The sequence below is a fragment of the Halyomorpha halys genome, unplaced genomic scaffold (assembly GCF_000696795.3).
Source record: "Halyomorpha halys isolate HHAL.00 unplaced genomic scaffold, Hhal_1.1 Scaffold144.1, whole genome shotgun sequence".
Classification (NCBI taxonomy): Eukaryota; Metazoa; Arthropoda; class Insecta; order Hemiptera; family Pentatomidae; genus Halyomorpha; species Halyomorpha halys.
This window is the reverse complement of record NW_027106983.1, coordinates 590,562-617,528: the sequence shown is the minus strand read 5'-3', so window position 1 is coordinate 617,528 and position 26,967 is coordinate 590,562. Positions and strand designations below refer to the sequence as shown.

Sequence of the window (26,967 nt, the reverse complement as noted above, 5' to 3'; positions counted from 1 at the left end):
TCATCCCAAATATGCTTTAGGAGTGCCTGCGTATTTATTTATTTATTTATTTATTTATTTATAATTTCCCCCAAAAAAACGACAGGACTTTTTGAATGACCTGGTATAAAGGTATGCTTTTGGATGTTCTGTTATACAAGTCTCCCACTTTGTGCCAGAATCCCTCGTAACACTTAAGGTGCAGGCTGGCGATGATCCAGTGAAAGGCTTTGCCGTGGATAACAAGGGTGTACCGGACCCTTCACAAGAGATTCACTGAAGCGGAGGGTTAAAAGAGGAAGCTTAGCAGATTTGCTAGTGACTTTTTAGGTGAAAATTGACAAAGATCCCAGGAAATAGAAGAACATTATAGAGAATACATCAGAAGAAACTAAGTGTGGATGATAACTCCGAAAAGAACAACCTTAAGAAAGTATTTCTCCACTGTTCAGTCACAGTCAGAAGCAAAACAGGTCGTTTAGGATTGCTAAATCTCTAAATTTCTCATTTGGCTTAAGGGCTTTCAAGCTGAACTTTATAGGTTTGGAAATGATATTGACTCCCTATGCCATAGTTGTTATTGTTGTTCATTGAGGCTTTTGGGCGTAAAACCGAGAGGTCATTAACACCCATAGTTGTGGCATCCCTGAGTAGTGAAAAATCACAAATTTCCAGCTGTGATATTTCTGTTGAGAGACCAGTTAAAAATTTGGAAAATCTACAGCATAAAGAGCTCAAAGGTCACAAAATCCATTAAAAGTTCAACTCTTAGTAGTTCTAAAAAATTGAAAATTATAGTGAAAAAATGCTAATTTTCCAGCTGTAATATCTGTTGGAAAATCAGTTAAAAAAATTTAAAATCTACACTGCAAAGGCCTCTATAGCTATGGCACTAAACTTCATAATAAAGTTTAGATTAAAATAGATATAATTTTATATATATATATATATGTCAACAATAGTTTTGTCTTCTTTCCCAAAATGCTCTAACGGTCAACAATGGCTTCCAGTCACCTCTGCTTATAGGTGACCGACATCCTCTCACATGGCAATTTAAACCAAGAGTCCCTTATTCTTCTTGGGCGACTTCTCGATGTCTTCCTTTTCAAGATGTCCACCCTTGAGCTAGACAAAAGATGATAAGGACCTCCTCATCCAGGAAACATCATTCTCTGGCCATGCCTTAGCAATGAATGCTCTCTCCAAAAAATAAAAACCTGTCTCGATGTTCCATGTAAACATTGATTGTAACACAACAGTTTTGGGTTTTTGCAAATGATTTCCTTTCTGAGTATTATTCTTTACCACTTTTTCTTGACTTATTTTTTTCTTAAATTTACTGTATCTACATTTATGATGGGAAGTTAAATAAAGTTTTTAAAATAGCTGAATCTGCTCAGCATGGCCGCAATTCAACGAACTTTGGCAAGGTACGCCCTGCTATCTTCTTTGTTTTGAATAATGATCTTTCAACTCCATATTTGACTGAACAAAATTGGTTAGCTTTCTTTTTGGTTTAACAAGGTGAATGAACAATATTGAAATGACAAATAAAATATAAACATATTAAAAACCGTTTATACATTAAAATATACTATTTACACAAAAAGAGGATATTACAATATATACATATTGTATGTATATCTAATGAATAGATATATAAGGTATAGAAAATTAGTACTTTTTTCACTATACCTTTCAATTTTTTCAGACCTATTAAGAGTCGAATTGAATCTACAAGTTGAAATTTGTAGTGTGATTTGTCACCTTTGAGACCTTACTCTGTACCTTAATTTCTGAATTATTGGAAATCTGTATTATTTAAACATTTTTACAATTATATTTTTAACTATTCAACACTAGTCTTACTATCTATGTCAATCTATTCATTCAGTGGTTATGAAGATTGGTGATAGACCCTGTGTATGGATTGTAGTTTTTGTTGTGTTTTGCCATCAAGGAATTAAAACTTTTTAATCTTTTTCTTTTTTATTACAGGAAAAGGTTGGGAAGGATGGAATTGTATTCTATAATAAAGGCCTTTAAACCATATTATTGAAATGCAACAAGTTCTTTGTAACGTATAGCAGCTTTACTTTCAACACTAATGTTTTTATATCATGGTAAAAAGGAGAAACAACTTAGAAATTCAGCTTATTCAGGTTTTCTTGTATTTAAATTATTCCATGGTTTCAAATGATGATATAATTGGAAGTTATGTATCATTCTGAAGCATAGTTTTATTTGAAACTGTAATCAATGTGTTAAACTGATTGTTTCACTTTTAGAAAACTTAACCTTTTTAAAGACTGTATATTTATTATAGGTCTGTTTCAACAAACACTTCTGACTATCTGAAACTGTATGAAGCAAGCGCAGTACAGGTTTAGAGATAGAAAAACTCGTACTAAGGATGCTTGTTGCAGTTCTGAACAGTCATAGCTGGTTGTTGAAATATACCTTATGTTTTCAAATCATTTATCTATAAATTTTATCAGTAAATTTCATTTTATTTTTAAATGGTTTATGGAAATTTATATCTGTAATAATTACTTCGGGAGAGATTATTGTTGAAATGAGATTAAATATTTAGATTATTCATAATGTTATTTACAAGGAGAGAAAAAAATCTGGTGCTATCACTAATAGAGCATGACCTCATCCGTTTTTGAACACTGGTGACTTCAACATAGTGACATTACCTTTTTGAACCAGCAGCAATGCTCAAAGAACCTCCAACATGTATGTTGCTATAAATTTCCTTTTGGGGAATCTTATCCATTCTTTAAGGGCCATCCTGCCCACTAAGGGAGCTTAATGAAAAAAAAAGTATAAATTTCCTTATACTTTGGTTTTAGTGTGGCATTCAATGGATCCCTCCAAATGTATTGGCTTTACGCATATCTTAGAAAGCCGTCTGTTATCATCAAATTGCAACCCTTAATTAGTTGTTGATTATTTGTTTGATTCCCTCCTCAATATTGTGTAGCCCTAACTTGCTAGCCTAAGTATAAAAAATAACTTTCACTTTACCATTTTATATATTTTTTTATTTTTATTTTATGATTGACTGAATTTCAATCATCTAATTGGTTGTTTAAATTTCAATCAAATATCTAAAACCCTTCTAATCGTAGGTAAGGTAACTAATCTAATAAAAATGATAAAGCCGGTCAGGAATGAAAAATTCCCTTAGTTATTAGAATAAACAAATACTATTCATATCTGTAAGTCGAAAGTAGAGGGTGTTATTTCTGAAATTACAATACAGCAAAATAATTTTTTTTCTTTTAACCTTTGTTACACTTGAGAATTTATGAATAAAAAGTTTTTAATATGTTTAAAAATAATAAGGTAAACACTGGTAGTTGATATTCAATGAGTTCCAACAGGTATCCCGAGGTAAAATGTTACTTGTCCACTTCGCGTTCTTTACCTCCAAAAAATTTTCTTGTTATCATATTAGTAGAAGATTATGCATCACTTAAGCAGAGTACAAATCAAAACTATTTAAGGAACTATGAACTATTTAATTATGAAACTGGTTGCATGTATGTCGTCACCTCTACAATAGGATAGTTATTATTTCTCAAGTTACCATCTCTTGTTTCTTGTACAAATTCTCAAAAGCAATAATTGAAACACTTATTTATAATAATAATAAAGTTAGTATTTTTAAAAAGCGTGGTATGACAATAATTAACCTTTCAAATGTTAATGTTATCATCAAAATGAAAATGTAATTTAAGAAATAAAAAATTTATATAAACCTGTTTTTTGATTGAATCCTTAAGCCCTTACTAAACATATTTCAGTCTAAATATTTTAACTATTGTAACTTATTAGTTTTTCAATAATGCTGCTATTCTGCCTTACCATGATTGTTGTCTTACTGTATTGTTTGATACAACGTTGTAATGTGGGTGGCGCACGCACAATAGGCCTTATAGAACTATGATTTCTTAAGCCAAATAGGTGATGATTACAGGTGATCCCAAAGGTCGATAACAGTGTTATAGATTCTAATATGAATGTTGAGGAGAAAAAAGAGAAGAGTGTAGAAGGGCTTTAGTTTTTATTCTGTACTGAGCTACAAATTGTATTATAACATATACACATGGCAATGTGTAGCTGCATGTAACGTAGGTGATCACTGAGCACCATTACAAGGTTGAGATTATTTGGAAACCCCACCCACAGCTATGATCCAGTCCTATTATGCATCTTAGAAAGCCAAATGGCTGATTACTTACTTAATGCAAATGATCGATAAGAAACTATGAAAATCCGGTGCAGTAAGTACAACACCAAACATTGACTTATCACTATAATTTGAAGAATCCTCACCTGGTCCAAAATGGCATCTTCTTTATAATTCAAGATGGCAATACTTCATCTTGATATATTTTCATTCATAGGTTAGTAAAAAAAAACACTATTACTATGTTTTTGTGTTTTCATGGTTGTTATGACAATAGTCAAAATGTTTTGATGTTTTCATCCATTATTCATCAAGATCCTTTCCACAGAAGGGGATGCCTTCAGCTGGATCCACTAGCAGTCATAACTAACTATAATGTAAACCCCAAAACATTTATTTTCCTCTTCAGTGAATTATTAAATTCTTTCATAATTTATATTTATCCATTTTTAATTGTTGCTAACAAGAGATTAATCATGTTACTAAATAAAATGATAGGTCCTTTTAAAAGTAAATTTTAAAAATATTTAAGTCCTATCAGACTATTTTAATGTGGTTAAGAACTAGTTATATATTTATTAGACCTATTTATCAAATTCTATTATTGATGATATTTAATAGCATTTGATTGTAACTTGATATAACAAGTTTAATCAAAATCGTTTTGAAAAAATGGTAAAAAAAGCGCACAATCGAAAATATAAAGTGGTCCTTTATATTTATTATATTGAGTTAGCCGATTTTAATGAAAAAGTTGCTGTCTCAGTTCAGACATATACTTACCTTAAATAAGTGATTACAGTTTCATATAACTTTTAATTTCTGAGCTAGGTTACTCATGGTCATTTTGTAATTTAAAGATTCAATATGAAATAAGAAACCTTCCTTGTCATGGGGATCAGAAATATAACCTCTACTATTCTGTATGATTTAATGATCATTGTATTTCTAAAACAATAATGCTTATGTCTATGAAATTATTAATAGAGGTTCTTTTTATGTTATATTTGTGCAATAAGGCTGGGTTCCAAATAAATCTGACCCTCAGTGGTTAAAAAAAATTGTTTCTATACATAAAAACAACTTTGCTTGTTTTTGAAATAACTCTAAAATTATAAACTTCCAGGAAAATCATAGCCACTCATTTGAAAGATGATTAAATTCTCTACATAAAATTTTTATTTCATAATATTTTAAAAAACAGTTATTACTCAGTGACTAATAGATCATTATATCATAAAGTGCCTATAAAGCTGAAACTATTAGTGGTACTGTACTAAAACTTTACTAAATCTTCTCAGTAAACTTAGAAGATAAACAACCATTTAAATATTCAATAAAATTAGGGATTTACTTATAGACAAAACTTTTTATTATATTACTATACATTTAATATAAAAAATACATATTTTAATCAATTATTCATACATAATAAAGATTGAAATAATAAATAATTAGTTTTATTAATTTTCTTAATTACCACTTTTGGAAGAATAGTGATTATATATTATACGGGGTACTTTAGGAGGAATTTTTAAAAATTAAATTATTTTAATATAAACAACTTTCTTATAACAAAAAAATCACAATAAAATACCAATATATGCACAATTGAGTTGACAAATAAATAAGCGTTTTAACTTCTAATTAGGTTCATTTTTAAGGACCATTTTATATTATATTCTGTTATGACAGAGCAAATAGCTTTTTCTTAATTACTTCTAATGTCGACAAATCTACATTGAGAGATATGGTCTTTCCCATCAGATCAGGATCTGCTGTTTTCATGACAATTTCACACATTGGAACAAAATCTGTTTCTTGGGCAGCCTGTAACATTTTCATACATATTAATTATAACATCCAATGTCCAATAAGAAGAGGTTAGTTGGGGGCATGGTCAGAGAAGAAAACGTACTATAAAATATGAATATAGTATGAAAAAGTTTCAGTCTAAGTTGTAATCCTTTGTCAGAGCAGATGTACACAGGGTGATAGTTAAAGAGTTGCTGTGCCAATTTTTCTCAGTTCAAAGGTAATACTAAAGGTTATTAAGCAATAATTAGAATTTGTTTCAGTATATAATACATTTTTGTCCAAGTGATCATATTTTATTGCAAAAATCAAATTGTGCCCGATAAAATCACTATGGGCTACTAGTTTAAATTTGAGTATAGCAGCTAAATGTTCTGAGCATTAAACTTTAATTTGTTATTTATAAGAAATTAATCTTACTTTCAAGGAAATTTTTATTTTATCAAAAAATTAATGATTTGATACAATCTGATTTCGTGTTTGAAATTTGGGTTACCTTTTCACAAATCAACACAGGGTAGCATGGTTAATTGGACCCTAGAATCCTCTATTACTGATAATAACAAAGAGTTTTCAACCCTTTTGCATTGAAATGCTTCTGTTACTGAGGATTTTATACACCTTTATAATTGAGATTTGATTTCTTAGATCTATTCTATGTTTATTTCTATAACTAGGACTCTGTGGCTCAATAGCCTATATAATTCATACAACTTATAATATATTAAGGTTTAGATAGGTTGCAATATGTTTGTTTACAAACATTTGAATTTCTTCCGCATAAATATGCTTTGTTTTTCAGTACTATCTATAGTTTTGTAAGTTACATATAAAAAAATTAAAGCTCAAATACAAACCAGAATAACTGATTTTTTGAAGCCATAAGTTCCGTATTGATTTAAAAAATAGATGTGTATAAATATAAAAACATAAGGTAGGCATTTTTATTAACATTTTCACCTCTATTAAGCACTTATAGAGTATTATATAAAAAAAAAAAAATATTTTTTTTATTGCATACACCAATGTTTCTATTTAACTATAGTTTTTGAAGCACAGCTTACTGTTGCTCCTCTCATCTATGGCCTACAAAATTTGAGATGTTGGCTCATATACTTTTAAAAAAATTGTTTATTTTGTTGTTTTTGATTTCTGTCACAGTATACATTATTATAAGTGGTTCCTAAGCAGAACCTTATATAACATATACATTCTGGATCAAAAATATATTAAAGAAAATGATGAGCCTGATATAAGCTTATTAAAAAAAAAAAAAATTAAGTTAAAAGAATGAAGATTTAACTTACTTTAACCATTTCTGGAGAAGCAAATAATGCAAGATCAGTCTTAATATGAGCTCCTTTTCTTTGCCTTATTATTTCATTAGTTACTTCCATCTATACAAAAAAAAAATCTTTACATATTCATAATGTATTTTTTCCTTCTTATTAATTCATATCATCTTTAATTCAATAATGTTTATTGATTAATTCAATAATGTTTATGTTTAATTCAATAATGTTTATGGTAGCTTAACTACCATTTTTTTAATGTTTCAGACCAATTAGAAAATCAAGTTTTTCAAAATCTAAATCCAAATGAATCAAATTGCAAATTATCAGTCAGAATGATCTTCAGGTAAAAAAAAAGACCAAACAAAATTTTAAGATTAGAAATACGTCTTGTAAGCACTGGTACCAATACCTCTATAACATATTTAATAATTATTACTTGGCATAATAAAATAATTATCAATAATTTATCGAGAATAAGAAGTAACAAAAATAGCAAATACAAAAAATCAGAAAGCAATAAACTCAATGTGAAGTTGGGACTGACAAAGATATAAAAGATTAATCACTAAATATTTTAAATGTACTGAATACACCCAGTTCAATCCTAATTCTAAAAAGAGATCCTGAGGTAAATAAGTATTAATATTAATAAAAGATCCTTGGGGGTATGAGATTGAGAACAATTTTTTGTTATTACATAAGAATACGAAAAGTACTCTCTATGGAGTGTTCTAGTGGACTCAAGTACCATAGAAGGTCATACAAGTGAGAAAAGGGCTTTCCTCGGCCAGATAATGGCCATGAAACAGCTAATAAATGTGGAAATAATAAGAGAGTTGAAGCGTCAAACTTAGCATCCTCGTAGTAACTGCGCTGGTTCGAACCTAGCCAGGGTAGGTTGACTTTTATTTCATGGCAGCCCCACGAAATGAAGACTTAGTCTTCCTCCCTGCCCCCCATTCTTGTTAGAATAGATTGGTTGCCTATAGATAGCCCTACCTGTACAACCAGGAAGTGGATAAAAAAAATTTCAAATCCTGGCAGTTGGAAAATCATATAACTATTCAATAATATAATTAAAATTTTGATTATCATTTTTAATAAAATTATTACAAAAAACTTTTCTCCATCAAAACAATGATGAAAAATTAAAATGAGTTCAAAACTTTAATAAATTAAAGATAAAAATTAATACACAATATATTTCTGTAATATATTAGATATAAATGTACCTGTAGTTTGTTCAAACTATCTCTCATTTTTTTTTCTTTTATTTCTTCTTCAATTAAGTACTTCTGCATGTAATCCTTCTTATCTACTCCAGGTTTTATCTTTGAGAAATTAATCACAGTAGGTAAGCTGTTTATGAAATCCTAAACAAATTTGAAAAATGAATATACTGGCCTTATTGAAGAACCAAACTTATAAGATATTATTTATAAAATTTTTGCTGCTAAACAGAATTTATACAGCAATATAAGTCAAGTTAACTGTTTTTTATAATCCAAGTAACAACTCATTGCAGTTGTGCTCATTATTTTAAAACATAAATCATTCGGAAAAGTACCAAGATTGTATCCCTTGTCAATCTTTTTCTTTAGACAAGTTAGGCCAGTAAATCTTCTTTCTGTATAATATTGCAGGGTGTTTAGCCAACTAACTTGAAGGAATTCCCTTACTTTTTTATATTTTTCCAAATTTTCTCAAAATTTGAAACAAAATGGCTGATAATTATGTTGTGATCCAAAAATCATTCTAATATCACCTATACATAAGGACCCCATCTTACTTATAGTGAACGCTTCATAAAGAACACTTTGGAAGATAAATTGTTATAGTTATAGTAACACATAGGAGTGAGTATTTCTCTTCTTATAAATAAAAATAACATTCTTATAGTATTATGCAGGTCATATTTGATAACTCTGGCCATAACTAATATTCAAAAACTATATCATCAGATATAGCCAAAAGCTGGAAGAAATTTAAGAATTAATGTTTATCTAAGACGGAATTATGATAATAACATGGAACTATTATCAATTTTATCATACCCCATCTACTTAAGTTCTCTGACTTACATCCAAATGTATTTTTCTGAGCATGACTATTATTCAAAATAGTTGTCTCATTTTGATTTTATTCTTAAGACCAATGAACGACCATAAGATATCGAAAAATTGGTATTAATGTAACCAATTATTTATTTATTATATAGGCAACAGAACCTGGAGGTCTAAGTCCTCGTGCGATATATTTCCTAATACATTGCGCGTTTCTTGATGTAATAATAAATAGTGAGACAACTAGTCTGTCATATGTACTAGGCACAATTTTTTTTCTTAAAGCCTTGTTATAATTATTATAAAACAATTCTGTATTCTTTGTAATTTGAATTTTCTGATCAAGGCAGTTTTCTGTTGGTTTTTTGGATTCCCTGACTTTTCCAGAATTCAAAATTTCCGACTTTTCCCGGTTACTAGACACCTTGAATAACTCACATTCTCATCCACAGGCTGAATAAGATCAGACATATTTCGTAGTAATTATTTTACAATGATTTATCCACGAGCTGATTTTAATACTTCTGCAGGATTATATGTAGCAGTATTTATGAACAACATAGCCTTTAATAATAACTTTTTGGAGCTGAGGTACTCTCAAATCTGATGATTTAAGTATCTAACTTTGGAAAATAATTTTATCCAACAGGTTCTGTTTAGGTGGAAATAATATACAGGTATATTTTCCACTCTGGTGCCTTTAAACAAAAGTTTTTAGTTTCTCCAATAATACCTAATTTAATCTTGTGCTGACTTGAGGCAATCCAACTCAAGATTCTTCTTTTTTGATAAGACTTCAGTCCTGTTGTGACCCATTCAAATTCAAAAGCAAGTGAATGAGTTAGTAAATATTTACAATTAAATCGAGACTCATCAGCATTGTAAATCTGTTCAACTTCTGGGTCACTGCTAAACTTCTTCCCATGTAGTCTTACTTCATGAATACCACTTCTTAAAACCGAGTAAGCTATCCTGAGGAAGCATCAAACTCTCCTTGAAAACTGAAGACTTCAAAAAATTTCCTTGTCCCTGTAGCATTAAAATGACCCGACATAGGCATATTTTCAGTTGAAATTCCATGTACCCATTCAAATATTGCAGTATCAAGTAGCTTATATGTTAAACTCTACTTTCTTTTTTTATAATTTTTTTTTTTTTTTCCATTATTGCTTAGAGACAATCAACCCTAGTGCTTGGCTTTGTTAGTTCACCATCTTTCCTAATATTTATAGAAGATTATTGTTTCATTGATGTCACTATGGACAGAGAGAACTGCAGATAATCAAGAACTGTATAATATTTTACATTTAGTTCACTAATTCATTACATCATTCAATTCGTAACAAAACTTTAATTCAGAATATGAAAGTTTTACCAGAAGAACTAAAGTTTGTCAAAGGTCTAAAATAAATTGGCTATGTTTTTAAGAGATAATCTATATTTTTTTTAGATTTTAATTAAATGAATACTTATTCAGTTACCCTTGAATATTAGCTAATGCAAATGCTACCATGTATAGCAAACCACTAACAAAATGTAGACAGCTTATTTAAAATAAATTAACAGCACAAACACAATTACATCAAGACGAAACAATAATTAATGTCAAAATTTAAAATTAGTAGTTCTTATGACACTTTTTATTCATAAAAATAACAAAGATACTCACTTGCTGAAACCGTAATACTTTTTTCTGTAGCTCTTCAATCCTTTTGATATCTTCATTCTCAACATTGGATTTACTTTTAACCTTCAATAATAAAGTAAAATGTTAGTAATGAAATATATCTATGAATTATTATAAGTAATTATATCCTGACATACATGAATCGGAGGAAGTTTTTTAAGCACATCCATATAGTGCCTATACTGAGCTTTTGTTCTTAGTCGTTTTTCATGTCTTAATTCTGATTTCAATAAATCAATTTCATTAAGTAAAATAGGGGATTCAATAACTTTCATATTGCTGAGCCCACCTTCATTACTGATCAATGCTAAAACATAAAACATATTCTTTATACTAATAGAATAAGATAAAAATAAATAATAAATAACAGTAAATTACAATAAAATAATTCTTTTCAAGACAATGCCACTGATTAAAGTGCTACTTAAATTAAAAACATTTCCTGACCTGCTACAAGACTTCATGAATAAATAACTTTAAATCTTTCATAACTCAAACAATATTCTACTTAAGAGATGTTAAACTTATTCAGATGTTAAGGCAGCTCGTTCTGTTAAAAATTAAGTTTTATGAGAAGATAGATATTGTATATTGGTTAGCCAACTTCTCTTTTCAATAGCAGTAAGTATACTCATAATCATTATTCATTCATATATTATCAGAAGTGTTAGTCATCTTATGTTTTATGACATATAATTTTATTTTATTTGTTCTATTCTTATTGTATATATGCTGTTAATTATTGTTGTTCATTTTTATCTTTTCAAATTTATTCTTTTATTATATTTTATGACGTTTGATAATTTGAGTTTTATTTTGTATTTTACTCTAAGGCTCTAAAGCCTAATTGTGACGCCTATATATTATTCTAATGGAATCAATCCCAGAATAAATAAAGATTATTATTATTGTTATTAGTACCCTTCAATTATTTATGATCAACCCACCTGAGTAAGATTCACTTCTTTTCACACATCACCTCATCTTCATCTTCATCATTATCTTCTATAATACTTTTATTAACACATTTTATAATGCTATTTATTAACACATCTAACTAAATTTTATTTTTTTGGGCAGTACCATAAAACCCTCTGTGAATCATTCAATATAAGCTTTATTCCAAAGTTTCTTTACTTTACTTTCTATAATATACAGTTCACTCATACTAAAACTAAATACCAGTTTATTTAAAAGGTGTTCAATGTTTGAAATATAGTCTAAAATGTTCTCTATAAATTGACTGTAACAAAAACTTTCATGTGCCAAGCCTCGATTACCTTAAGATACTTTGGTAAATAAAAAAAAAACGAATAATAATAGTAAACAAAAATTATCTTACTCATAGGAGAGGCCTTCATATCCATAATAGCTTTCTTTGGTAATGTTTTAAGTTTGTCTTTTAATTCACCTTTTTCCATCTCTAAGGAATCAATATCTTTCTGAAGATGATCCATTGTTTCTTCAAATTCTTTTTCTTTCCTTTTCAGTTGCTGGTGGGATTCTTCAAGTTTACGCTTTGAAAGAAAGTTATAAACGTAAGAATCATAACTTATTAAGGATATATTATATCTATATTAAGAATATATATATGTTTTATTTAACATTCTGTTAAATAAAGTCAACAGTATTGATTATTTCTATGGAACTAAATAAATAAATGGTTTAGTGTTTTTTTCAAACTATAAAAGCATTAACTGTTGTTATTTACAACTGTATAAAATATATACAAGTAAATTTACTGTAGGTGGCATAGTGACATGATACAAACGTGTGGAGAATTTACCTATTGATAAAACTCCAATAACATTTCTAGAGAAGAAGATCTCGAGGCCATCTTCTTTTCAGATGTCTAGGATTATTAGGTAATGAAGGAGAAGCCAGGTTAGAAACAAGTGGGTTTGGGTGGTTGTGAAGTTTATCATGGAAGGATTGGTATCTGGTTCTGGCCAAATTGGCAACATATGAGATACTGAGGTCCTGATGGATGACTTGATTCGTGACAAAGTAAGGAGCATTAAGGATTATAGACTGTAAGGATTGGATTTGGGAGGAATTTGATGGTTTAGTTGAGCCCCAAAGCTCAACTCCGAGCATTAACTTTAAATTTATTAAATGATTATCTAATCAATTTCAAGCTATAATATAAAAAGTTAGAATCTATTTTGGCCAATTGATAGGAATTTTAGTGAAGCAGATTTGAGGAATGTTTCGGCAAGATAAAGATTCCATACATCAAAGTCAATCCCCCACAACATTGAGGGAATTGACTCGTTTCCTTAGGTATTACTTATGTGCTCAGATTATCATGAATTCTTGTCTGTAATTCATTTTCTTAAGGAAAAATTATGATGGTAAAAGTTCAAAAGAGCCTAGTATTGAAACATTCTTTACTTCTAAACTAAATGTTATTTAGAGGAGTAGAAAATAATTATTAATAAAGGCCAATGTGGATTAAGAACTGCCATTTTCTATTGAATCACCACATTACACATCTTCTTAACTCTAATGCTAAGATTCAGTTAAAACAAAACATAGCAATTTCCTCATATATATAAAAAAAAAAAGAAGAAATTGTTGTCATTGATGAAGAAAGAAATTATGATGAAAAACTAGTGGTTATATAACTTCACGAATCAATTTTTTTATACATACCTTTAAAGTCTCAATTGTTAACTCATAATCCCTGGTTATATTAGCCAATTTCTTTTCTGATATATCTTTTCTTAAAGACATTTCAGCAAGTTCCTCTTGCTTTGCTCGCAACGCCATTCTCATCTCCCTCATGTCTTCAGCACTCCTCTCTAGTCGTTTTTCAACTCCTGACATTGCATTCAATTTGGCTTTCACAGCCTTGGCACGAACCATCAAAGGTGCTTCGACAGTCTCCTGTAAACAAACAAAATTAAATTCGTTTTATGTTTTTTTTTAATTGAATTTATACTTCAATTAAAATTCCAATTTCAGTGTAATATTATGAAAAGAATAGATGTTAATCTCAAAACAAACCAATGTGCTGGACTCTCAAGGTATAAATTCAGTCTAATACAGAAAAACTGGCAACAACAATAAAAAAAAAAAAAAAAAAATCAATACAATCAATGCGATGAAGATTAATGGATGAATAGCAGTTAAAGGAAACCATCTAGATTATGAAGATACAGGATAGGTAATTTCTGGCATAGACAGCCAACAACAGGTGTTTTTACAAGCCTGGATGGATACCGATTTAAAATCTATTATTCACTAAATATTACCTTCTCCTTCTGCTGAGCAAGGTATTTATCTTCATTGTCTTGCAACGCCTTCACAAGGTTTGAAACGTGAATAGCTATTGATTCCATTGACTGTTCTATATAGCTGGTATCAGACTTATACTTTTCTGAATCTACATGTTTATCAAAACTCTGCCTTAGAACTTCTTGAAACTTTGATGTTGGTAACAAGCTGTCAGTATCTAAAAAAATAAATATTTTCACAATTTTTTTTTAATTAATAAGTTTTAATGTAATAATGTAAAATTTTAATATATATAATTTTTCTATCAATGAACACATTGAAGAATGAAATTTTTCAAGTTTAAAAAAAAATCAGCAAATACAAAGGCTAATACAGCTTCCTCACCACTTATACTATGTACATAATTGTTTTCTTTCTAACTATCCAACTTTGATTTGTAACAAATTACAAACTTTTTTTAAAAATTTATTTATTGACATTTACAACTTTATAAAATAATACATCTAGTAAATTCAAACATAAATATACATTTCAAAGCTCATTTTGAGGTGGATTGCAGAACAGCACATTATCTACTAAGAAGTGTATAATTACCTATATTTCAAGGTAAAAGATTTGTTTATTGAGAATAAATTGATTTGAGTTCCCCTAATTATAAATCTAGACATAAACAGAATGGTTCTTCCATCTTCAGAAATAACTGGCATCATTCAGAGATTACCACCCCACAAACCTCCTGGATCAGGCCTAATTACTTTCCTTATCTTAAAACTTCTTCCTCAAAAGACCATGATATTCTTCACCAATATATATAACACAGTGCTCCTTTCAACATATTTTCCTAACCAATTCCATATCATAAACTTTGAAAAGGTGCTGCATCGGAGGATTAAAATATATCCCAACAAATCTCATCAAATTGCCTTTATCCTTCGTCATAAACCTAGGGACTGCCATACAGTGTCCTTTAATAATATTCCTTTTATCCCTATCAAACAGATCCGCTATCTTGGACTACATCTGGACAAACAACTAACTGGGGATCCTCAAACAAGAAACTGAAAATTGATTCCGACTATTACAGCACTTACTAGACAAATGGTCTAAACTTCCAATCCATTACAAAAGACTGATCTACATGACTATAATAAGGCCTGTCTGGACATACAGAGTTGACCTTTGGGGCTCTAATCTTGTATCCAATCCTTACAATCCAAAACATTTGGTAAAATCATCAATGCCCATTACTTTGTCATAAACAAAATCATCCATAAAGGCCTGGACATTCCATATCTAACTGATCTAGTCCGGACCAAATATCAATCCTTCCATAATAAACTCCCTAACCACCCAAACCCAATATTTTCTATATTGCTTCCTCTTCCATTCCTGGCAATCCTTCAATGTGCCTGAAAAGAAGATGACATCGAGTCCTTCTAATGTAGGAATGTTATTAGAGTAATACTAATGTTGTTATTCTTATATTCTTTACAATTCTGTATCATGTCATTGTAATAGAACTAACATCACATTTACTAGTAGAACATTTACTAAAAGAAATTTAAACATTTATTGATGTAAAAATCAATACAAAATACCATTGGTAGTAAGAGCAAGACCAGTAGCAGTTTCAGCAATGACCCTAGCCAAGGTCACAACATGGGGTGATACTCCGCTGAGATCTGAACCTTGACTCAAATGAAGATCCCCAACATCAGAGTGTCTTCTAACTTGCCTAAGCTGTGACCTGAGTCCTTCAAACCAGCTAGGAGTCTTCTTCAGCACTTCTAACCCTTCACTCTAAAAATAAAAAATAACAACCATAAACCAAGGTTTTATGTAGTACTCGCACTTATTGCACTTCAACACATTAATTAAAGTTGTTGCTTTTTCAATAAGTACTGCTATTTTTTTTTTTAATTAGCACTCTTATATAAAACAAAACATCTATTCTAAATAGAATAGACAGAAACAAAACAACTAGAAAGTGTTGTTTTTTTTTTCAACTATTTAAATAAAAGTTCATCACAAAGGTTTGTGGTAATTAATATATTATCATAATACTTGATAGCAATGAATAATATTATATATAATATTAATAGCAATGAAAAATATTATATATTATAAATATTAAGATATTAATAGTAATAATATTATATTATATTAATATAATAATAATATAGTAAGTAAAAATATTATAATATTAATAGTAATAAATATTTCATATGGTATAAATAGAAATAGTAGTATTAATAGTAATGAAAAAAAATCTGTGAAGTGCTTAGATGAGTATAATTTCTTCACCATTTCTACTGAGTAGGGAGAATTTTTTTCCTGGATTTTTTAGCTGTGGAGGCTCCCCCGATATACAACTTAAAAGCAGATGAGACAAGGAGGCAGATAGCATCAGCCAATAGGTGCTATTTTAGACAGCGTTGGCATCTGGGAAGAAGGTTAATACTGAGGGCCACAAACACAAGACTGTATAAGACACTGATCAGGCCAGTTCTTAAATACAGTTCAGAAACCTGGACCTTCTTGAAATCCGATGAAAGGGATCTTCTAGCATTTGAAAGAAAAATCCTGACACATTTACAGTCCACTGGAAGATGGTTTAACATGAAGAAGGCACATGCACAGAGAAGTGAACTCCTTTTATTTTTGAACTTAAATTATTTTTGATAATTTATTTTTTATCCTTTTTTTTAATTAAATTTTTAATTCTGAGAATATAAACTTTTTTAAAATTCCCACATGAATAAAAATATCTTTGGTAGTTGAGAAAGCAAAAATTAATAAGAACTTTCAGGAAATTACCTTTCAATTAGAACACCCAACAATATGGTCCACTTCCAACTTTATGATTCTTTAATTTTATGTTATTCTCTATATTTCTGAAATTAAATTCTATATAATAGGAACGTTAGGAAAACATTTAAAACAAAAATACCTGAGTAAGTGTCAATATAATGTTTATATCAGTGTTAATGCTGTCTATAGCACAGAGAATTGCCTTCCCAGTATCTGCAAGCAATTGTCCTTGATGAATTCCAGTATCGCCTGATTGTAGGATTAGTGTATTATGGAGGGTACTGAAATAAGTTACTATTCTTTCCAAACTTTCAGTATTTACATTTTCATCCACCTACAAGAAAAATAAGGAATTAAGAAAATCAATCCTTATAATAACATTAACATAGTTGGTAGCATCGTACTTTGTCCTGCTTGAGAAGTTCAATATAAGCATCCAAAGCTTTTTCCTGCTGAACCATATCTAAATAAGAAGATCCAGCTTTGAGTAATGTTTCAGGCTTACAAGTATTTAATCCATGAACAAATTGGTGAAGAACACCCTATAAAAATAAAGCATTAGTAACAGGTATAATTTAATTTAATTTACAAAAATATAAATTAAGAACTTTTTTTTTTAAACAAAACACTATCAATGCTAAAACATTTTATTAGAGTGAGACAATAAATTTTATAAAGGTTAGACACATTAAGTGTGTTATCTAAAATGGCCCAATCCATTTTGTAAAATTACATGAAACAAATTAGTTTTTGTTTTGCAAATAGTTCAACATTTTGAGAATATTTTTTTTTAAACTTTTAATCTGCATACACTAAAACAGTTAACATCTATATATACACACTATTTTTGACAGGCTCATTATGATGACGTTTTTATTTAATTTTTCTTTCTCCATATTACATTTTACTAAGGTAACATCATTTCTTAATTACATTTATAGTACAGTAAAACTTCCCCAACCAAACATCCCTTCCCTGGTAATAACAATTAAATATCCCGGCCTGGAAGTCTTGGAATTGAGACTGCTTCACAGAGGATACTCCTCTATTGGCTGCTCTTGCAACAAAAAGGGCGTCCTCTTTTATGAATTGCCACACCGAGCCAGTTGTTTATGCAGCGGAAAACATGTGTTTTCAAAAATTCCCTGATATTACCAATATCTTAAATTTTGGTATCATGTTTAACTAAATTCTAAGAAATAACTGAAACCAAGACGAGGTTTGATTAACTAATTTATTCAATATAGTCTAGGAATTAAAGTGATAACTTTAATTGATCAGGGCATTAAAATTTTCAATAAAGTGAAATCAGTCATTTTTTATCATTAAGCTTGACTGGCCAATTCATTTATCAATTTATCATCATCATTAAATTGTATTAAATAAATCGAAAAATTATTTATTTGACTACTTGAAATATCCCAAATTTCAAATTTTTTCAAATGATAATTCATAAATAGTATTTAATATTTAATTAAATTTTATATCCTGTTAGAAGCAAAGCTGCTCAATAAAACATGCAAAACACTGAATCACATTAATGAACAGATTCCGTATGAATGTTACATAAGTTCACAACAAATCAAGTATCAGGGTCTAAAAAAAAATAGTGAGGTTGTAGGATTATTATTGAACAAAAACATCGGAAGTAAGAAGTTGATAATTAACTCTTTTCATAATATGTAATTACTCATCATAAGGCTCAGAATCTTACCATTAAAATATAAATATGCGTAGAAAACCTGGACATGGCTGAAAACTGTTGAGCTTTTACAACAGTTGTTTTATCAACAGTGCTGGCAGCAGGGAATTTGTCTCTTAACTGTGAAATCAAAACTTGACATTTTGCAAGAAGACGTGGCATCAAAAGAACCAACATCACAGCATCATTGTCTCCTAGAAATAAAAATAATACCACAAAATTAATACTGTCATATTAAAAATAACATGTTCATAGATTCTCATTTTTTAATATTACTAAATATAAGTATATTAAAAAATACACTATAATCAACAAATTTAAAAAAGAAAAAAAAGCATTAACGATTTTATACTTGAATTCAAATTTTAGAGAAAATATTATAATGGATAAGAAAAAACTAATAACACATTTATTTAAAATCCAAAAGAAAGTAACTAGGAAAGAGATAGAAATGTAGAAGTTTCAAATAATTTTATTTAGTCAGCAATATAGTGAGATAAATATACCTCCTCTGGTAAGGAAAAAATCTGGCATAAAATTAACAAGGTACTGAACATGCTGTTGAGCCTGATGTACTTCCATATGCCTAAGCTCCAGGTCAATTGCACGAGCATGTGCTTTAGTTTCTGCAAACATTTTCTGTAAACATAAAAAAATAAAATAGTTTCAAATAAATCATGTTATTAATCCCAAAACTAAGAAATTTACTTAATTTAAGACAAAATAAATAAAGGTATTATTCAATAAATATAAATAATGCAAAATAATAAAAAACTATATTTACTTTTTTAAACTACACATACCAACAATGATTCATATTTAATAAATAAAATTATCTAACTGCGAAATCATACATACTTTGAAATCATAAATTTCGGATGGCATTGGAGAAGCCTTAGAACTGCTATCAACCTGTAGTCTTAAATCTTGATTTTCTTCTTGAATACGACCAACAAGTTCTCTGAATTTCACAATTGTTAATTCTCTGTCTGCCAGACTTTCCAGCAATTGCTCAGTCTTTCTTTGAGCCTAAAACATAATAATTTAAAAAAAAAAAATTAAAACATATTTTTGAAAATTTACTTTGTTGTTCTTGATAATTTTGTTCAAACTCACCAGAATTTAATATTTGATAATGAGTATTATGATAGATATAATAAGATGAAATTGAGAACAATAACTTAATTTACAAGGAAAAGTTGATCGGGGATCCGGTCAAGTTTGGGACCAAGAATACATGCTTCAAATGTAGAAGTTTTATTTATGCCTGGAATCTTACTATTACTTTATTTACTTTATCTGGATCTAACTTGTAGGCTTTCAGTAGCAATAAAAATAAAGATACTATGACAGTGTAAAGGGAACAAAGAATAAATACTAATGAAGAATGAAATAACCAAGAGAATATGAAAGAATTTTAAAAATCATAACATTATCTTTACAATTTATTAAAAAATAAATTAATCTTTGTTTTTGGATACAATGTATAACAGTTTTTTTTTTAAAAAGTCTTTGGTACGATGGTTCTTTTATAAATAGTCAAGATATAGCTGTATAAAACCTGGTAACCATTTTAAGAATTTTTTACAATTTTTACTTGACAATTCAATATTGAAATAAATTAATTATAAAATAAATTAGAGAAAAAACATATATGTATATATCATACATCCTATTTTACTGTTACAGATTTGAGGAAGATTGATAATTGTCTAAAATGATAATTTTTTTATAGACCTCATTATAATAAAAAAATCAAATATAAAAAAAATAAAGTTTGTTTATTTTTCAAAAACTTTGTAACTATATTTATAATTGGATCATAAAGATGGACAGACTGTTTGAAACGTCAGCAGGGTTAGGTTAGTTCATTGATACAAAATTAGTAATATAAAGAATTTTAAGTAAGAAGGATAATCCCTAAAATATAAAAAAACAAAACAGAAAATTACATAATTATTTTCAAATAATAAACGACTAAACAAAGAGCACAATATAACAATGCCTACTAATGTCATATATAAGATATTGTACAATAAAAATTGTAGGAAATCGACACAATCAATATACTGCATAAGCTTTCTTTATGATCTACAGAACAATGTATAGTAAAATACCAATTATTATCTCATATATAGAAGATAATATTGATCCTTTTTGAAGCACTTAAAACAGCACATCAAAAATCAGAATCAGAGGACAGAATGGAACAAAGACAACAGAAAATAAGTGTCAGGATTTTCTCAATCTCAAATCAAAATTTCTGAAGGGTGTAAGGAAAAAATGAGAGTTTAATGAAGGCTGTGTATAAAACTATTCATTTGATGCACTGAACAGTTCTAAGTATTAAAATAAACTAATATGCTATAAAGTGGAAGAGGCAGAGGTAGAGGTAGATTAGTCTATATTATCGAATAAAACAAAATTATAATAATCATTCTGACGGTTTTCCCTCAGTACATTTGATGATTTATTTGTTTATTTTAGTATAGTTTATTATTCATTATATAAGTTTTTATAGGTTATATTTTAAGAGCTAGTATTAAGGAGTATTACTAGATGATTTTTAAGATGACAGATTATAATTACAATTCATTTTTACACCAATTATATTATTCTAGAGGTATTTTCAATTGCTACTTAGGTTACGTCTTTTTACATTTTATTTTCATTTTATGTAATTATCTACATTAATTTATCAATGTAAATATCATAAGATCAAATTACAGCCATAAGTTCTCAATACAGAAGGCCATGGATCAATCATGGTAAGGCCTGCAAATTGAAATATACTAGAAAAAAGGGGAATAAAAAATAAAAATACGAAGCAAGGCAAAACAATAACAGGGCATTGTTCAGTAAAATATACATAAAATAAAATAATATTCATTTAGAGCTTAAAAAATATTAATGTACCTCCCAGATCTGTAAATTTTTAAGATCAAGTTCTTGTCTGAAATCTTGTTCTTGTTCTTTGAATCCTTCTTGAAGTTGATCATTAACTTCTTGAAGCTCTTCAAGTTCTGCAACAGTTTCTTCTAATTCTTTTACTTTTTCTTCTAATGAAAGCTTTTGTTGACCAAGTGTTTCAACCATTTCTTCAGCACCTAACGCTGCATCAACCTGTCAATAAAAACATCTATGAGTTGTAGCAAGAAAAGATAAACAATATTGGAAATTCAATAGAATGTTATTCATAGTATAAATAATAAACTAATCACTTGTGCATGGAGTTCATCAATTTGCTCTTCCATTTCAGCTATTCTAGATTTGAGTTTTTCATCACATTTAAGAAGCTGATCAAAATCAGACTGTTTCTCTTCAAAATCTTTCAAAAGTTTTTGTTTTTCGTGTTTTTCATGAGCAGATAAATCTCTTAACCTGAAAGTAAAATGAAACACAAAATATCACTTTTGAAAATAACTTTACTAGTTAGTCAAATGACTAACGTATAAAAAGATGTTAATGATTGAATCCAAAATAAAAACAAGATGATTTGGTGTTCTGAAGAGCATAGAAAACTTAAAGGAGAATAGTTCAAGAATAAAAGAATGAGGTAGAATGTATATAGTTATATAGATTAGAACCTAGGAAAAATAATCCAAGGCCTTCCTCTACCCTTGTAGGGACACTGAAAATCCAGGAAGAGGATGTTTAAATCAGAATCCTTGGGAGAAAGACAAAACTTCCAAAGCATAACCAATAAAACATTTTAATAGGATTGTTAAAGAATTCATACAATATCCCAAAAGATAGATAGAAAAGGATGGGCTGTCCGTAGCACAGATGGCAACATCAGTTAGAATCCAGCCTGGGACTTGATCCCCCCCCCCACCATGGTTAGAACAGATTGGTCACCTGTAGATGGTATATATAAAGACTGTAGTCAAAAATACCACAAAAATGAAACTAGATACTTCTTGTTTATTAAGAAAATAATCAAAGTTTTAATTACTCTCAATCCTGAAATGAACCAAAACTTTAGGCACTTATGAGTCAACTAGACTTTATTAAATAAATATTGGTATATTCTTGTGTACAGATTTATTTGAAAACATTCTTGCTTCTGCAGCATGGGAGAATAATTTTGATACATCTACAAGGATCTTGTCAACAACAGTTATCTGGGTTTATATATATATCTGTTTAATTTGCTATGGCAGATTATTCACACTGCTTATTGTTTGTTTTTTGTGAGAGCCAAGTAATAAAACTCATATTAACCACAAGATGGATGGGATAAACAATAAAAATTCATACAAACCTAACAAGGGTGTCCTTAAGTTTTTCATTTTGCTGAAGAAGTTGCTTCATCTTGAAAGGAGTGGCTTCATCCTCATCTACTGTAATACCAGCTGCTTCCATTTTGTCAGATAGCTCTGCTTTAACTATTTCCAGTTCCATCTCCAATTCTTCAATCCTTTCCATTGCTTGTTCAAGTTCTTTTTGTAAAGATTCAGCCTAAAATTATTAAAGGTACTCTCATCATTAAAGCTAGAAAACATTATTGTACATAAAAAAAAAAATTACTGAAAGCACAAAAAATAAAGAGTTCCATTAAATTGTTCTTTGATAGAAATAATGAATAGCTTTAACATTATTAAACAATTTAAGATTACTTATTAGGTTTTTATAGTTGCTGATTCAGAATATATAAAGCCAAATTTTCATTCAATATAATGATTCTTAGGGGAACTGCTGACTGTATCAATATCAGCAGTCAGGAAACCCTTCTGGAGCACACCCAGCCTCAGGAACATTATAACTGGTGGAAAAACTTGGCTGTTAAGTATCCACACCTCCTTCCACAATTACTGGTCTGGAAATAGCACTTCCTTACAAAGTACAGAAACCAAAATTCTCTGTGGGTTGAAGTGGTTCAAGTTTTTTTTTTTTAGGAACTATCAATTCAGTATGAACAGTCAAATTTTGGTTACCACGTGCATTTTACCTTTATTAAGACTAAAGCAGATTTTATCAATCTAGTGGTTATAAATTAAGTTACAAGGAGGGTTAATTAGGATTTATTCTTTAAAATTTTTTAGGAAATCCTCATCTTCGAGTAAAGATCCTTTGCTGCACATTCAGACCAGTTAAGTGGGTCAGAGTTGGAGAAGGAGGAGGAACAGGGAAATCTGTGATATATATGGAAATATAGATGTAATGAGACACATTAAGCTAGGAAGACTTCTTTCAGCTGATCACATTACCAGAAATTCAGGAAAATGGTATTGCAAAAAAGTTACTCAATGGAAGGATTTAACGAACAAGAGGAAGAGGTAGATTTCAATGAGAGGAAGCTGTCATCGGGACGCTCAATACCAGCTGAACACCCACAATTACAGAGTGATGACACAATATAGGGTCACCTGGCAAAAACTCATTCAGCAGACCACATCAGTCAGTAGTGCCAAGGAGTTAGGTAACTGTTTTTAAGGCATCTACATTAAATCCAAATGCAGATTTGGAATGTCCAGACGATTCAGGGCTGAAATGGATTCAGTATATCTAAAGAAAAAAGAAGACCCCACTTCAATAAATTTTCTGCAGGACCTAGGATTCCCAATACACAGGGGACTGACAAAAATTCAACAATAAATTTTTTCCATTAAAATCACCCAAAAAAAATAATGAGTAGAAGCTGTTTTACCTTTTCTTCAGCCATTTCTTTATCCAATGTAGCCATTTCTAAGGTATCCGCCATTTCAGACAGTTCATCTTTTGCATCAAGAGCTTCTTGACGTTCCCGTTTTGCTCTCTCTAATTCTCGTTTCAATCCAGCTTGAGATTCCATTATTTTGTTTTTAAATTCAGCAGACTGTTCAAGTTGGATGTTAAGTGAATCAAGCTCATGCGACTTTTCTTTATATTTAACTATAAAAAAAAATTAAAACATTAACAGTCAAATTTGTTTCCTCTGTGAAATAATATAGAATGAGATGGGAAAGAAAGAAGAGGTTATACTATTTGCACAGCACGAAGTAAATATCATGGTAAGGAGTTGATCAAAGATTATACATAGTAGATGTAATTACTTGATATAAAAGTCAAAATAAACAATAAATCTGGAGTAGTTGCTTAACATCCGTTTAAATTTACTCAAATTATCGATACGCAATGAAATATATTTTGACGGTCTATATTTCGACCTTGGAAGAATACTTCTGTAAAATCTTCATTTCATTTTTCTGAAATGACCACTGCAAATTCTTAGTTTTACCCAAAATGGTTTAAAAAATTATAAATAGAAGATAACAGAGTATTTTTATTTTTTAAACAGTTGTTTGGGCTGATAATGGGGTCTAACGTCACATTATACAAAATTAAATTAATTCTTGAAATAAATTGTTTACTAATTACATCCTCCACCAAAAGAAATTAAAAAAAAATAGATATTTAATATATATTTGACAATCAATTTATTGAATATTAATTGTAAAAAATTAAACAGTTGAATTGAGCATATATAAATAATAAGTGTATTAAAATACTGTTGAAGTGAAATTACTAATTAATGCTTGGGTTAATTAAGTTCCTTTGTTTAAAGTATCTTACTGCAATAGGCAATGAAACAAACAGTTGTCAAAACTATATATGAAACTAAAAAGAATTGAAAATTATCAAATTGATAAAATAAGTTTATTTTTTAAATTTTATGAAATGACTATTTTTTTAAATTGAAATTGATTATATGAATAATACTGACTTCTCATGGTTTCTAATTTCTCAGATAGTTCCTTAATCTGTTCTTTGAGTTGTTCAACCTCAGGGCTAGGTTCTAGCTGCAGTTTTACGGGCTGCGGAGTGCTGACTGTCGGTCCAGGAGAAACGACTTGTCCTGGTGTGAACTGAGGCTTCAAAGTTTCAACAAAACCTGTCTATAAAATCCAATTTGTTAAAGAATATATACAAATAGTTTATTCAATTAAAGTAAAATATAATAGGATTTAATCAAGAACGACTATGAAATTTAGAGCTATACTAATAAAAACAACTCAATGTTTCATATCCCTAGATTCCCTGGTTACATCTTACTCAGAGACTTGTATCTGAAATCTAAAACAACAAGGAGCATGCAATATTGTTTTCTTATCTGAATATTTGATATAATAAGGCTTGTCTGCTAGCTTATCTATGGTCTCACTGCTACATTATTAATTTTTTCATTAATCTATTTTTACAGTAACATTTTCAGTAAAAAATCCTTTTAAATAAAAATAAATGATTAAAGCTCAAGATCAATGACTGAAAATAGTTGATTATGCTTTATATAAATTATACACAACAATTTAAGTAATGCTGGACTAAGTAGGAACTTTTTTATAGCTACAAAAGGAAAACAATTTCCCACATTACAATAATTTTATCTTATGATCTCCATCAATGCTAAAAATCTATACCTAGTGCAATTTAGTACATTCTAGCCCTATTGATCTCTCTCTCATCTATCTATATGTATATCGCTAACAGCCATATAAATGTGATTAATTTAGGCTAAAGAATAACTATCCAGCATCTCACACTAGCAATTTATAGACTAAACTATTTCTAATAAGAAATTTACGGGTGTTTAATAGAATAAAACTGGATTCAACGGCCACTTTATTCAGTTAGTTCTTCTAACAACTGAATTATCAAAGCTATTAAATCTAACTCAAAATAGTATAATAATAACTTTATTATTATTTTCAAAAACCAAATTTAATTTCCCAGCAATAAAGCTGGATTATTAATAGTACATTTTTTTAGTAAACCTGTGACAGGATGAATTGAGAAATCAAAATTGTGATCCACAATCTTTCAAAAATTAGATCTAATAAGCTAATTTAATTTCCTTTTTGTATGATTCACGGTGGTTTTAATGTTAATATTAATAATGCAATTACACTCATAAAAAAATTAACAGCGTTTACACATACATCTTGATAATATATTTTTTACTATGGTTTATAATAGATATTAAAACTATGTATTTTTTTCAACTATTTTTTAATACTTTTTTTAAATGAACATTGTAAGAAAACTAATGCTGTGTATGTAAGGTATGATTATATCTGAGCTATCTTAGTTCCATTAAAAAAACAAACAAAAAGCACTGAATACAATAAAATAATACAAAATAGTTTTACGAAGAAAAATAAATGAGGTAAAAAATTAATAAATAAAAACATTAA

The 26,967-nt window shown here is 29.1% G+C and overlaps 2 protein-coding genes across 10 annotated transcripts in view; one reads left to right on the top strand and one right to left on the bottom strand.

The window, feature by feature from the left end:
- Sfxn1-3 (Sideroflexin-1-3) overlaps nt 1-3,748 on the top strand; it is a 21,882-nt gene extending 18,134 nt beyond the window's left edge. For all 3 annotated transcript variants that reach the window (XM_014416965.2, XM_014416966.3, XM_067045328.1), the window contains one exon: nt 1,978-3,748. In XM_014416965.2, the coding sequence (XP_014272451.1) occupies nt 1,978-2,025 (48 nt within the window). In that variant the 3' untranslated portion in view covers nt 2,026-3,748. The remainder of the gene's footprint in view (nt 1-1,977) is intronic.
- Nucleotides 3,749-5,732: 1,984 nt separating this feature from the next.
- The window catches only part of DCTN1-p150 (dynactin subunit 1), a 39,827-nt gene continuing 18,592 nt past the window's right edge, over nt 5,733-26,967 (bottom strand). For 5 of the 7 annotated variants that reach the window (XM_014416940.2, XM_014416942.3, XM_014416943.3 and 2 more), the window contains 19 exons: nt 25,500-25,671; nt 24,444-24,667; nt 23,058-23,254; nt 22,015-22,174; nt 21,710-21,916; nt 19,652-19,822; nt 19,300-19,432; nt 18,806-18,987; nt 17,496-17,633; nt 17,231-17,425; nt 15,879-16,080; nt 14,298-14,497; nt 13,696-13,929; nt 12,383-12,557; nt 11,178-11,347; nt 11,023-11,103; nt 8,523-8,663; nt 7,303-7,392; nt 5,733-6,010 (listed from right to left, as the gene is read on the bottom strand). In XM_014416940.2, coding sequence (XP_014272426.1) covers nt 5,867-6,010; nt 7,303-7,392; nt 8,523-8,663; nt 11,023-11,103; nt 11,178-11,347; nt 12,383-12,557; nt 13,696-13,929; nt 14,298-14,497; nt 15,879-16,080; nt 17,231-17,425; nt 17,496-17,633; nt 18,806-18,987; nt 19,300-19,432; nt 19,652-19,822; nt 21,710-21,916; nt 22,015-22,174; nt 23,058-23,254; nt 24,444-24,667; nt 25,500-25,671 — 3,216 coding nt within the window. In that variant the 3' untranslated portion in view covers nt 5,733-5,866. The remainder of the gene's footprint in view (nt 6,011-7,302; nt 7,393-8,522; nt 8,664-11,022; nt 11,104-11,177; nt 11,348-12,382; nt 12,558-13,695; nt 13,930-14,297; nt 14,498-15,878; nt 16,081-17,230; nt 17,426-17,495; nt 17,634-18,805; nt 18,988-19,299; nt 19,433-19,651; nt 19,823-21,709; nt 21,917-22,014; nt 22,175-23,057; nt 23,255-24,443; nt 24,668-25,499; nt 25,672-26,967) is intronic. The other 2 variants (XM_067045324.1, XM_067045325.1) reach the window with 1 other exon arrangement.